The 13,678-nt window shown below is 51.8% G+C and overlaps 1 protein-coding gene across 1 annotated transcript in view; it reads left to right on the top strand.

The window, feature by feature from the left end:
- The window catches only part of AJAP1 (adherens junctions associated protein 1), a 38,480-nt gene extending 25,577 nt beyond the window's left edge, over window positions 1–12,903 (top strand). The window contains exons 4-6 of the mRNA XM_071449314.1: window positions 1,717–1,959; window positions 3,543–3,673; window positions 8,228–12,903. Of these exons, the coding sequence (XP_071305415.1) occupies window positions 1,717–1,959; window positions 3,543–3,615 (316 nt within the window). The 3' untranslated portion in view covers window positions 3,616–3,673; window positions 8,228–12,903. The remainder of the gene's footprint in view (window positions 1–1,716; window positions 1,960–3,542; window positions 3,674–8,227) is intronic.
- Window positions 12,904–13,678: the final 775 nt, after the last annotated feature.

Genomic DNA, 13,678 nt, shown 5'->3' with positions numbered 1-13,678 from the left:
ATTTAATTCACTGAACTTCCCTGGTTGCCGCAGTGTTTCAGTGAAGGAGCAGGGAGAATAGTTTATAAAACACTTGTGGGATTTGTCTCCAGTCGCAGCAGCGAGCGGTACGAGTCATTGATCCGGCTGACCACAGCTTGGCAGAGCAGCTCAGTAACTGCTGCTGAAGCCAAAAAGGGGGAAAAAATAAATCCAGTGATCAGTGTAGAATAGAAATGCTTTATAGTAAGTGAAATTGAGAAATCACCAGAGAAAATCCTCAGCAGGAGAGTGTGGGCAGCACCCAGGTGTGTCCAAGGTGAAGAAACAGTACCTGGGAGTTTGCTCCACTCTACCCAAACTGCCGTGGTTCACTGGGTGACCCCAGGCCACGTTCAGGCGCTCCATGGCAGGGCTGACCCACACCACACACTCTGGCCCTGTCCCCAGCAGGGACACAGTCACTGTCCCCATCCTTTGGCTGGCATTTTTCCCCCTCAAGCAGGACGGGTGAGCGATGGCTGCGTGCCAAGCCAGCGTCCTTCTTGTCACTGCTCCTCCTGCACACGTGCCGTGGGGAGACAGCAGTTGGTTTAGGGCTGTCTCTTTCACTTGCATCAAGCAGAGCAGAGCCAGCAGCCTGATGCTGTCACCCTGGCCATCACTGCTCCCAGCAGAGCCCCACGTTCCTGTCCCCAGGGGTGCCCCTCCACAGACAGTGCCGGCATCCCCAGCTCCCACCACCCTCGGAGCTGCCACCTCCCAAAACTCCAGCGTTCTGCAAGGCGCTGTCAATCCCATCTGGAAAAAGTGGCATCTTAATTAAATCAGTGTCTAGACCCTGAAATAGGACCAGGCTGATTGAGGGCGGCTCCTGCGAGCTGGGGTTCTCCTCGTCTCTGACGTACTGAGGCAGAAGTGCTGTGCAGCCACGAGATCCTTATGAAGCCTCCAGAGCTGGAGAGGCCCCCGGAGAGCAGGGCTGCCCTGCCAGCCATCCCTCTGCTGTGTCACACCAGGTCCTGAGCTCATTTATCCTGAGAAGTTCCAACCTGTTGGCATCTCCCAAATGGAAAGGGTTTCACTTCATTGTTCTCACCTACATATTTTCACTTAAGAAAAGGCTTTTGCTTCCTGCAGGTACAAAAGTGTGACTCATTAAGTCATTCCTCTGATGGGAAAAAGCTTGTGTCTAAAATGTAAATTTGGTTCTTATAAAAAAGCATCGAGCCAAATGACTGCTTGTGGCTGATCTTTCCAATTCTGAATTGGAATTGGAATTTCTGAATTCTAATCTAGTATGGAACAATCTGTAATGACTGGTCAATCAGGTGAGTTCCCTTGCCAAGTTTCAGGGATACAGTGTGCCTCCCGTCCCTTCTGCTTTGGCCTTTCAGGCCATAACAGACTTATAAAAATGATGGAGGGCAACTTTTCACACAGACAGACAGTGGGATGGGACAGGGGGAATGGTTTTCAACTAAAGGGAAGACTTAGATTAGATCTTAGGGGAAATTTCTTCCCTATGAGAGTGGTGAGGCCCTAGCACAGGCTGCCCAGAGAAGCTGTGGCTGCCTCACCCTGGAAGAATCCAAGGCCGAGTTGAACAGGGCTTGGAACAACCTGATCTAGTGGAAGGCATCCCCCATGGCAGGGGGATGGAACTGGAGGGTTTTTAAGGTCCCTCCCAACCCAGACCATCCCATGACTGTGGGATTCTCTCTCCCCCCGGCCCAGCTGTGCGCAGAGCGGGCGCCCCCGGCGCAACAGCCACCAACGCAAGCTGGACCAGCAGGAGGAGAGCTGCCAGAACCTGACTGACTTCGCCCCCGCCCGCGTGCCCAGCGCCCTCGACATCTTCACCGCCTACAACGAGACGCTGCAGTGCTCCCACGAGTGCGTGCGGACCCCCGTGCCCGTCTACGCCGAGGACACCTTGCACTCGCCCGGGGATTATAAAACCACCTTCAATGGAAACAGGTGAGCTGGGCGCCGCGGTTTCCCGGTGTGGGGACAGAGCCGTCCCGCTGGGGTGATGGGGCTCTGGTGCTCAGAGGGTTGTCCCTGAAATATTTTCTGAAAAATCCCTTTGGCAGGATTTTTTTTCTCCTGAGAAGCTGAGAGGCCTCAAAAATGAAATGTAAACAATAATTATCTGATTGCTTAGAATGTGGTTTGGAGGTTGCTTATCAACAGGTGCATCTTTGATTGGTCTCATGTAGATTGTTTTTACTTAATGACCAATCACAGGTCCAGCTGTGTTGATACTCTGGTCAATCACAAGATTTCATTATCATTCTTGTCTAGCCTTCTATCTGTATCCTTTCTCTATTTCTTTTAGTATAGCATTTTTGTTATAATATACATCATAAAATAATGAACCAGCCTTCTGAAACATGGAGTCAAGATTCTCATCTCTTCCCTTGTCGAGGTTGCCTGAAAATTCCACAAGGGGTGATGTTCCAGGGAGCATTTGGCAGAGCCTCCTACCTCCTGGGTGCTCACTCACTCATAGTTCAGTGTGGGACTGGCCCCCTGACCCCAGTTCTGGCGGTGAGGCTTGGTGGGTGCCTCAGCAGCCCCTGGCCCTGCAGGGCTGGGCGAGCTCACCGCCACACACAGTGTTCATTTCCCAGCTGCTGCTGCTGCTCCTGCCAGCACATAAAATGCCACTGGATCCGTTTTTCCAGCGCCCGTGCTGTCTCCTCAGTGGCATCGGCAAAGCTGCCGGGCTGCAAACAAGCAGGTGATTAATGGAGGAGCAGGCAGCGAGAGCCAAATGAACCATTTGGGTGCTGCAAAACAACGGCACAGCGCTAACAAGGAGCATCGTTTCCAGCCAAGGGATGTGGCCCTGCTCTGCCAGCCCCTTGCCTGCCTGAGGTGGGGATCAGGAGCAGTGGGGTTGGGAGCGATGTTTCCCGCACCACAGGCTGTCTCCAGAGTGCTTTCACTGTGTGCTGGTGTGGTTTCACCATATGGTAAATGTGTGTCCCCATCAAAGGTAGAGGGGAAGCCAGGCAGAGAGTTTTGAGGGAGAAAATGAGCAGCTGATGCTCCAGACAGCCTTGAGGAACCACGACATGTGTGGCAGCCACAGCCCAGATCTGCCTGCCCCAAGGACAGGCCTGGAGCCAACAATTTAATGCCTTTCAGCCAACATTGATGCCTTTTCAATCAGCATCTCTTGCGTGTGTGCGGGGTTCTGCTCATTCCTGCTGCATTTTCCAGGGTTTCTTCACATCTCAGGAGGTGGAGAACTGGCAGGGATTGTCACACCATTTTGTTGGGTGTCCACAAGCCTTGGTTTGATATGAACTCCAGCCAGGTGACAGAGAGTGCCTGTGTTCTGGCTAGCAGAGATCATGGCTTTTTCACCATCCAGGGATGCCCTCTGGGACCCTCTGTCCCAGAGCACTTCCAGGCAGCCTGGTGAGCCCAGGCCCACTCAAAGCATCGCTGCAGAGAGATGTAGAACAGCTGACTGTGCAGCAGGCCGCCCCGGCTTGCGCCGTGTGTGTTACGTACCAGCGTGTACAAGCCCCTCTTTCTGCTCACTGCAGACCCTCTTCTTCTGACCGGCATCTTATTCCCGTGGCCTTTGTGTCTGAGAAATGGTTTGAAATCTCCTGCTGACTGGCCGAAGCCTGTTTGACTTCTGGGGGCAGGGCAGACGCCAGCGGGCTGTTTCCTGGTACGTACCGCGCTCCCTGCACCCATCCCACATCCATCCTGCGCCCCCGCTATGCCCATCGTACCCTGCCTGGTGCCACCCTCCCTCCTGCACTTCCTTCAGTGTGACTGGACTCATTCCATGCCGTGGATGGGGCACTGGGAGCCAAACGAGGCTCCCTTTTCCAGGGAGGTTCATTGCAGACAGGCCAACACTAACAGGGAGGGACTGGGATGGACAAGGATTCAAAAGCAAAGAGTGCCTGGGGCAGCCTTGAAGTTCAGCCTGATCCCATGGTTCCAGCCCACCTCTGAAACCTCAGCAAGCCACAGTAATTTCCGTGCTGGGAAATGGCCTGATCTGTAATTAACCTCTGGTGGCATGATGGACAGCCTGCCTCGTCGGAGCATGCACGCTCCACCAGTATCTGAAAGCTCATTTGGTGATGTTTGCTGTCATGAACACTTCCATGCTCACTGCAAGGGTGCTGGGGTCCTCCTCCTCCTCCTCTTCCTCCTCCTTCTCCTTCTCCTCCTTCTCCTGCTGCTCTTCAAGGCCAACCCTTCGAGCACAGTCCCCAGCAGCTGGTCACACCTGGGGTGTTCCTGTGGCTGAAGGAGTGCAGTGATGTTCTGGTTGCGACAGTACGATCTTTGGGGATTCCCTTCTCTTTCCTTGAGTTGGCCTAAGCCGTTTTCACCTCCTGGTGTCACTTTTGAAGGTGGCCCAGCTGATAGCAGTGGCAGGAAAAGACAGGAAAAGTCTGTGTGTGCCAGCTCGCCCTGGGCAGCGGTGCCCGCTTGAGGCACGTGCGCAGGTGAATTAATAGCTCTGTCCCAAGTCCCTGCTGTAATGAATCATATATTCAGTGTAAATGAAATTTCCAGCCTTCCCTGGCTGCTGCTCACTTGGAATAGCCTGTTTAACATTATGCACAGCTATTGAACACAGAAATATAATTAGATTAGAATGGAAGGGAATAAAAAGTTAATGATCTTGGCCGTGCTGGGGCTGTGGTGTCTAGACAGGGCAGGTGAGGTGTGTGCCAGCACAATGGGGCACAGAGAGCAGGGATTCACCTGGCATGGCCCCACTGCCCTCCCCAGAGCCTCTCCTGGTTGCAGCAGCTGCACTGGTGAAGGTGAGAGGCTCTCACTCCCCATCCACTGATATGCTCATGTTTTTTTCTCTGACTCTGTTGTTGTGGCCATTGTATCAGGGAGCAGAGGGCAAAGGAACCCAGGCAGGAGCTGGTGCCAGGAGTGAGGGCAGCAGGAGAATGAGCATGGGGGATCTGCAGGGAACACCTGCCTCAGTAATAACCCACTGGGCCTTTTCCACCCTCAGTTTTCTAGTTTGGGAAGTCTTTTCATTGGCTTAAAGTGAATTAAATAACATATAAAGCAAGCCAGCTACACTCAATGCCACCTACAGCTCTCCATGCCTCAGGCAGAGGGAAGGAAGGAACAGCTTGAAGCACTGTAGGAATCCTGTGTGGATCCCACTGCTCCTGCCCCAGGTCCTGTGAAATCCCAGGCCAAAGACTGTGCCCTGGTCACCTCCATAGATTTCTTTAAATAGCCTGAAGCCATTCCATTACGCCTTATTAAATCCTTGAAATTCTCATTGATCCGTTTTCATGGAATCCATAAAACGCACATTGACGCACTCTGGAAAAATCTATTGGGCTCGTACCTGCAGCATTACCTCTGTAATGGCACTTCAATTACAGATGCAATTCTGGAAGCTGCTGTTTGGTTTCATTAAGGATAACAAAATGAGATTGATCCCAAACCTGTTCTGCCTGTTCTCTGCACGTTTACTCTGCACAGGTGTGTTTGCACCAGCGTGTTTCTGGGACACACTTGCATAAGTGGTGTGTGTCCCAGCTGAAACGAGGTGCTGTTGGGAAATCCCTCAGGTGAAATGAGCATTCCAAGCTTTCATGTGTCACTGTGTAAGGTGCAGATGGCATGGAGATGAGCTCCCTGCTAGGCTGTCCCTACCAGCCTGTCCCTGCCACCGCGGTTGCCTTGTGCTGTCACCAGCTGCCAAGTGCCAGAGGAGCAGTGGGATGGAGGGAAGCAAGGGAGTGGAGGCATGGAGGATGCCTCTCCAGCTCTCGTTTCTAGGGGAGAGGCTGGTGGAAAAGGAGATGCAGCTGCTTGGGCTGCACCGTTTCCGGGGGAATGAGTATTTCCTGGCTGGCATCCACAGCTGCAGCAAGGTCACCTGAAGGGGACAGTTGCTGTTGACCCACTGCACCACAGCAGAGAGGGATAATCTGGAGCATGTGCAGCTTTCTGGCTGGAGGGGCTACATGCAGCTTTCTCCTCACAGCCCCTTTCTCCTGGCGGTTTGCACATTTTAATTGACAGCGCTTCACAGCTCTGAGCTGTCTTGTGTGCACATTAGTGCTCCTGATGGTGTGGGGCCAGAGCTGGAGGCACAAGGCAGGTGGCATGTCCCAGGACAGGGGTGGCAGGACAGAGGTGCTGCAGATGTTTTGTTGACATGACTACTGGGAGCCAAGTTGGAATTTAATGTGAACTTCACATCTGACAGTCTGTGAGCCTGGTGTGAGGACTGAGCAGTTGAGGCAGCAGATATAAGGGACAGCACTGCAGAGCACCTCTAGCCTAGAGAGCTGCAGGCAGTGCCACATTTGTGTCAGAAAACCTGGTAAAACTCATCCAGGTACACAGGGAGCAGATGTTGAAGCTATTTCCTGGGGTCAGATTCCTCCTGTGCCAGCAGGAGCCACAGGGAGGGTTCCTGTGCTGCAGGCATGGCCCCTGTCAGGGCACCATCCCTCCCCACAGCAGGCAGGGCTGCCCGTGGCAAGCAGCTGGTGGAGCTTTCCAGCAGATTGCCTGTGCTGGCTTCTGGGCCCCACTGGAGCACCAGCTCCTTGGTAGATGTCACACCTCGGTGGATGTCACACCTCAGCAGCAGCTGCTGGCAGCTGCTGAGAAGTCAGTCTGTCTGCAGCAGCCTGGTGTGGCAGTGCAGCCTCAGTGCAGCCCTGGGCTGGACAGGTGAGGAGTGGAGCAGTCAGTGGGAGCTCTCAGGAGTTACCTGAAGGGAGGGATGAAAAGGAAAGCTTCTCTTGCCTGGTGCCAGTGGCGCTGGAGGAGCACCCAGACAGAGGCAGGAGCAGCACTGCTCTGCAGACCAGCACAGGACACGTGCCAAAGACTTGAGTGGCTTTGTCCAGGCACCACAGCACAGGATGGCTGGTTTGGCTTGATTTCATCCTGGCTTTGGGGCTTTCTGAAATGAAGTTTGAGATTCCGCATTATTCTTGTCCTTAATCCCGCTCTCTTTGACTGAAAAACCCCATGGAATGAGATTATACAAAAATCTGTAAGGTTGATCAAGCGCTGACCTACTTTGCACAAAGAGGCTATTTGGGATACAACACCGATTGTACACCCTGCTGTTGAGCATTAACCAGTGCCCACCAGGAGCCACGGGATGCTGGGCACCTCTGGCAGGGAGGGGACACTTTGGGGCCAGCAGCTGTGCTGGTTTGGTGACACCAGCCTGACCCTGCCCTGGCACAGAGCAGCGAGAGCTGACAGCAGTGTGTGGTAAAGCCACGCTGGAACACGGCAGCAGCTGCTGCTGGCCCCGTTCTGCCTAACAACAGCAAATGGTTTGTGTTAACATTAACAGATAATGAGTCATCATAAAAGATCCCAGCTTGTCTTTGGAGGAGTAGCAGCAGCCCCAGCACAGCCCCAGCACAGGAGATTAAGGACTCTGGAAAATCTGTCTCGCTAATTAAGACTTCAGGGTTGTTCTTGGAGATGGTGTATTGGGCATCTTGCTTAAAAATAGTGGTTTTTTTAGAGAAAGAATCTTGGAACAAAAAGCACAGCACATTCTGGATGCTGATCCCAGCCAGGCAGAGGGCACAGATTAGGGATGTGTGGGTTAGGAATGTGTATCCTGAGCGTGGCTGTACAGGGTGTAGGTACCTGCTGGCAGCTGTCTTTGGCACACCCAGCTGTGCTACAGCTCATTAAATGTCACAGACATGTAGAGCAAGTGGCCACACGCCAGTGATGGGGAGTGACTGTCTTCACATTGAGGGTCCAAAATTGCATAGGAAGACATCTTCCAGTAGATGGTAAATAAATAGCTTAAGGACTTTGATAGGATCTCTGGTTTGGTGCTTAACCAATTCCCTATTGATTCTTTAGATTTAACTTTAGAAAATCTTGTTAGTGCTTGTCATCATCTGCTCGTCTGCCAGAGCACTTGCTGCTCGAGGCCCGAGTGTGAGAAGCTGCAGAATGCAGGGATGATCTGGAGTAAATACCACCCTGGAAAAGGCCCTGAGGAGAGAGAAGTAGTGGTCCCAATCCCCAGCACAGACCAGAAGCTGCAGAGAAGGAGGAGGAGGAGGTCACTGATACCCTGCTCCCCCAAAAATCCCACAGCTCCACAGCCAAGGGGGAAGGAGGAGGAAACCTCTAGGCTGTAAGAGATCATCCAAGCAGAGATGCAAGACTTGGTGCAAATTCCCTGTCGTGACTTAATCTTTCTTTTTCTTCTCGTCCTCAACAGGATTCCATTGGTGAACCTGTAAAAAATATAAAAAAATAATGGGTTACCTGTACCTACCATTTCTGTTTACCAGTAGGAGACTCAAAGAGCAGCGTTCTATGGGCCAAATATATTTTTATAAAAATGAACACGCCTATAGGTAACTGCGTTGTCAAGGAGCACGTTTTTGGGAGGAGAGAAAGGAAAGTGTGCGAGTAAAGAATCCCGTGGAGGAGGAGGAAGAGGAGGAGGAGGAGGAGGAGGAGGAGGAGGAACCAGCAAAGGGATGGAAAGGGAAGGATAAGCGCCTGGAGCCCGGCCATGGACGGTGACTCTGAACCTGTGCCAATAATTACCATTATGTGCCATGAACCGATGCAAAGACTTTGCAAAGAGCTGAGACAATAACGCCTGGAAATGTTGTGGAGGACAAGTGGGGCATCTCTTCTGGTGGGGTCATCCATTCCAGTCCATACATACGGTATATGTAGAGAGAAAATATATATATATATATACACACACAAACACTTTTTGTACTGTAGCAATTTTTGAAGATCTTAAATACTCATTTTTAAAGAAGATGTCATGGGCTAAAAGTCTCATTTCTTTAACACGCATCATGCAAACTGGGTGATCTGATGTTTTCTACTTTGGCAGCTTGCCTGTCAACCTATATGTGTATATATAGGTAGACATATATACATATATATACGTGTGTGTGTGTATGTATAGACATATATATGTATGTATACATATATATATATAATTTTGGTTCTTTTTGGAAATGCTTTTCCAGCGACGTGACCGTGGTGGGAGACAGCTGGGGCTGTGCTGCCGGCGGGAAGCAGAGGAAAAGCTTCCCAAAACCATCCAGAGCACGGCTCAAGGCGGTGCTGAAGGTATTTCCAGGCTTCTCTATCCCGATACATCATCAAGATCGATGGGAAGAAGCTGGAAAGCCTGAGCCTGCCCCATGTCCACAGTGCTGTGATTTCTGCCGTGCTAGGCATGACACCTCGGGGCTGGACGGGGCAGATTTTAGGGGTGGACTTCCAAGAGGTGGGTCTCTCTTGGCACAGAAGAAAAGATTTCAGGAATGGGGTGTGGGAAGGTTTTTGGAAAATGGCTTCTGAATTGGCCACAGCACCAAAGTTTACTCAGCCCTGTGTGAGAAACCAGAGGAAGGAGCTCATGTCCTCCTTCCCCAGCCTGGGGCTGTGGGATTGAGAGAGCCTCTTCCTTTGTTCTCCCAGTCTTGGCTGGCTCTGCTGCAGCAGGAGAAGACACAGCCGGCTGTCCACAATCCTGGAGATCTCTTAATTGTGTTTAAAGGGAATTTTTGCCGGGGAAGCACAATTCTGCAGGCTCCAGTTTGGTGTGTTGTTCTAGAAACACATCCACGCCTGTCCAGCTCCTGCTGGGGTGGGTGGTGTTCGTGGGTGCTGACCCTAAACCCTCTGTCCAAGTCTTTCCATGGAGTCAGGTGCTGCCATGCCGTGCTGCACATCAGACACTGGGATGGGTCTCACTTGGGTCCCTTCAATGTTAAAAGGGTGGAAACAATAGCAGAGATCAGACCAAAGTCCTCCAGTTCTTTTTGTAAACTGCCCTTGGTAAATACTAGTGGTTTTTTAGAATTATCCAGATCCACGTTTCTACTCCCCCACTGATTACTCAGCTCCTTTTCTTTATGATAATGAACGTGCAGTTTAAAAACAAACAAACAAAAAAGTAGAACCCTGTGGTGTTGCGCATAGCCACGCGTGCGGTCTCTTGTTCCCGTGTCCTTTTCTGTCCTTTTCCCATGGAATTGCACAGTCTGGATTATTTGTCCTGAATTTTTGGACGCTGCCTCAGACAGAAGTCTTCCTTGCCAGCCCTGACAATTACCTGCGGACTTGAGCCAACCATCCCCTGGGCAGAGCTGTGTCTCCTGGGTGGCTCATGTCCTGCTCTCCAGAGCATTGGATGCCTCCAGGGAGAAGAGGAGACAGTGTCTTGCTAGAGCAGTGGCCCCCAAAGCTTTAGCTATCCCTGGGGAACGTGGGGAGTGTCTGTCCTTGGGAACTGTGGAGTCTGAGCAACTACTCCAGGGTCATCTCAGTGTCCTGGGGCTTTTTCTGTGATGCTGGTGTCAGTGGTGCAGCCCTTGCCCACAGGCTCTCCTCCCTTTGTGACTTCATGGGAATCCATCCACGCCAGCTTTGAGCCATGTTCCTTGTGCTTCTCCCCTTAATCTTCCTATTTATTTCATTCCCACAGGTATTCCAGTGTAATCGCGGTAGCAGTATGACAAGAAATATATCTCAGCTCCTTCATTGCAGGGCATCCGAAGCAGCATTCTGTGTTTCTGCATGGATGGAACCTGCTGCCCGCAGGGAAGTTGTCAGGCAGAGCTGGGAGATGCCAGGGCAGCACTGGTGCAAGCAGTGATGGTGATGGCAGTGGTGATGGAGAGGCACCTGGCTCACAGGAAATTCCCTGTGGAGCTGGGGAAGAGGAAGGGAAACCGTGTGTGTGTGTGTGTGTGTGTGTGTGTGTGTGTGAGAGAGAGAGAGAGAGAGAGAAGGAAGGTGAATCACTGCAACCCTGAGCATGGGCACAGGTTTCAGAGGGCAGGACTTGCATGAGCTTCCCCCCCCTCAGTCTGCAGCAGGACATGTCCTGGTCTCCCTGGAGCTGAGCAGTGAACCAGGGAACAAAAGTAGATGCACAATCTTCCCTTATTTATAAGGACCAACAGCACTTGCACTTTATCAGAGGAAGCCTCCCCCCATCCATGCTGGGCCACTGCAGTGGAGGGAGAGGAGGAGCAGGAAGGGCTGGGATGGAGCTGCTGATGCAGTGATGGACGAGGCAGGATCCAGGCGTCCCAAGGTCTTGCACAGTGAAGAGAAATGAACTGTGTTGATCTCATTCCTTCCTATTGATGAAAGCCAAAAAACAAGAAAGAAATGAGAATAGAAAGTCGCATATCCATGGCATAGTCTATTGAGGAGATCTTCCCACCGTGGAAAAGCAGGGAAGCATGGTGTTCTCAGACACGCTCCTGTGGGAGCTTTGTCATGTTTTGGGCACATCGTCTCACCCCTAGGTCCTGGAAGCTTGAAAAAAGAAAAGTTTTGCTCCTTGCTTTGCTGTAAGCCCTCAGCCCACTGCTGCTTGTTTGTTTTGAGTTCATTTTCCAGATTCCTTAGCCCCTGAACAGTCCCTGAGAAACACACCATGGCAGCCAAGAGGCTGCCACATTCCCCAGACATGTCATGGGGTGTCTGTGTGTCACTTGTGGCTCTTAGAGGAGAATGTGGCGTGGCACAAGCCACCCATGGCAAGGAAGGGTTGGCTCTCCTTGGGCTCTGCAGCAAGCCCAGGCTTCCCAGGACTGTCTGGGACTCTCCTCCCTCCACATCCCTTGCAAACCCTGAGCAGGAGCCACAGGATGCGCCGCTTCCACCGGGCCAGGGGTCAGTGCCACTGCTGCCACTGGCACCGGTGGGCTTTATCCTGCACCAAACTGAGCAGGTTTGGGGCTCCAGGTCTGAGCTCCCACATCATGGCACCAACAGGTAGGGCAGGCAGGGTTTGCTCCTCAATCCCCTGACCTTTGGAAGCCCCGAGGGCGGCTTCACCCCACAGCACCCCGGGCAGAGCCAGTCCTGGGCAGCCGCCTGTCTCTCCAGATCCGATCGTTTACCTTCACTCTGTCTTCCCAGCTGGAGAAAGGGCGGCCGGTGGTGGTGGCAGGAGCCGTGCTCCAGAGAACACCAGTGCTCCATGGGACACCATGGGGTCAAGGGCACCGAGCCTGCCAGGAGGTCACCGTAGCGATGGCAGAGCTGGCGCGGGGATGGATTTCAGGTTACCTCTTCTCCACTGGCAGCTTGTTTGCGAAGGAAGGTAGTTCAGCTGAAACGGTAGTTAAATAGTAGATATTCTACACATAATATATATTTTGTAAAAAAAAAAATTAAAAAAAAATAAAATAGAACAAAAATATATCTATCCTATCTCAGCCCACCCATTTCAGGATGAATGTGGTTGGAATTTTCGTTCAACCAGATATTAAATCTGTACGCGATTTTTTCAAAACCAGCAAGAAATCCCTTGCCATTTCCAAGTCTGTGGGTTTGGTCTCCTGAGCTCATCTAACGCTTCTCACACATTTTTAAGAATTACTCTCAGCATTTGTAGGTACATTTTTAATAGTGTCACGAGTGAAGATAATATTTACTTTGAAAAAAGTATATGTTGCACAAAAATGTACACTAAGGGCACAGATTTCTGACCCAGATTCTTCTATTTTAGGTTCCAAGGGGTTTATTTTTTGTTTGATAGGACATGTACAGTGAAGTTTACACTTTATTTTTATTTTGCCAAAACCCGTTTTCTAACATGAGACAGTTTTACTTTGTAACCGGTTTTACATCACTGAGTACTTCTTTCTTTTCCTGGGAAAATCCTGCACCAGGAGGCACCCAATGGAAGCGCCGTCACCTTTTGGCATGGTGGCTGCCCCACCCGCCCACGGCGCGAGCCGGGGCAGTGCCAAAAGGACCTTTTTTCTTCCTGAGCGGTTTTTAATTTGTCTCTGTCCGTGGAAGCCGTGTATTTGGAAGCACTGTAAATGCCACCCTGTCCCCTTGCCCTCTGTATATTTAGTACTCTGATGTTGCTATTAAAACTGATATGAGAACCGCGCAGCCGCTGCTGACTGGGTTCCTCCGCGCGCGGTGCCTGGGGAGGGGACGGGGTAGGTTTGGTCTCCAGGGGGATCCATGCCTCAGCAAGGAGTCTTTCTGGTGAAATCCCCCTGTTCCCAGCTGTGCACACCTCGGGTGAGCAGCAGGGAAATGGCCCTGCCTTGATCCTGAGAAGAGGGTCCTGTGCATCCCTTTGGACTCGCCGCCACAGCAGTGCCACCTCCACACCCTATGGCACAGGTGGGAGGGTGCCAGGTCCCCAGGCTCACCCAGTGTCCCCCCAGGGCTTTGAAGGGACCCTGTGTGCCTTGGGACAGCTGCTTGGAAAAGGGAAGCCATTGAACAGGACTGTTGGGGAGTTAATTAAGCATCACTAAAGATGCCTTAAACAAACAGCTCTGCTGTGAAATCACTTCACCCAGCTACATCTTTTACCCAAGGAGGAGTCCTGGCTGTGAGCAGGTAAGTGGTGGCTCTGGTTTGCACACTGGGTGTGGAGCAGGTGATGATGGGTCACACTCAGGCTGGCCCTGCTCTGCTGCTCAACAGATGGACAGACAGATGGACAGACAGATGTGGGGACTAGGCAGCACAAGGAGGGCTCTTGCCAGGCAGCAGGGACAGCTCCCATAGCCCCCCTTGCTCCCACAGCATCCCCCTTCCCCAGGGCACCGTGGGACAGCATAGCTGTCATCCTCACAATGCCATCTGACCTGGAAAGGGGGAAAAGCTTTCATTGGTGGCCATGTTGGCTTTGAAGAGGGATGATCTG

Source organism: Agelaius tricolor, unplaced genomic scaffold, assembly GCF_023055355.1.
Source record: "Agelaius tricolor isolate 1412-34295 unplaced genomic scaffold, bAgeTri1.0.p SCAF_28, whole genome shotgun sequence".
Classification (NCBI taxonomy): domain Eukaryota; kingdom Metazoa; phylum Chordata; class Aves; order Passeriformes; family Icteridae; genus Agelaius; species Agelaius tricolor.
The sequence above is the reverse complement of the archived record's forward strand: the minus strand, read 5'-3'. Positions and strand labels throughout refer to the sequence as shown.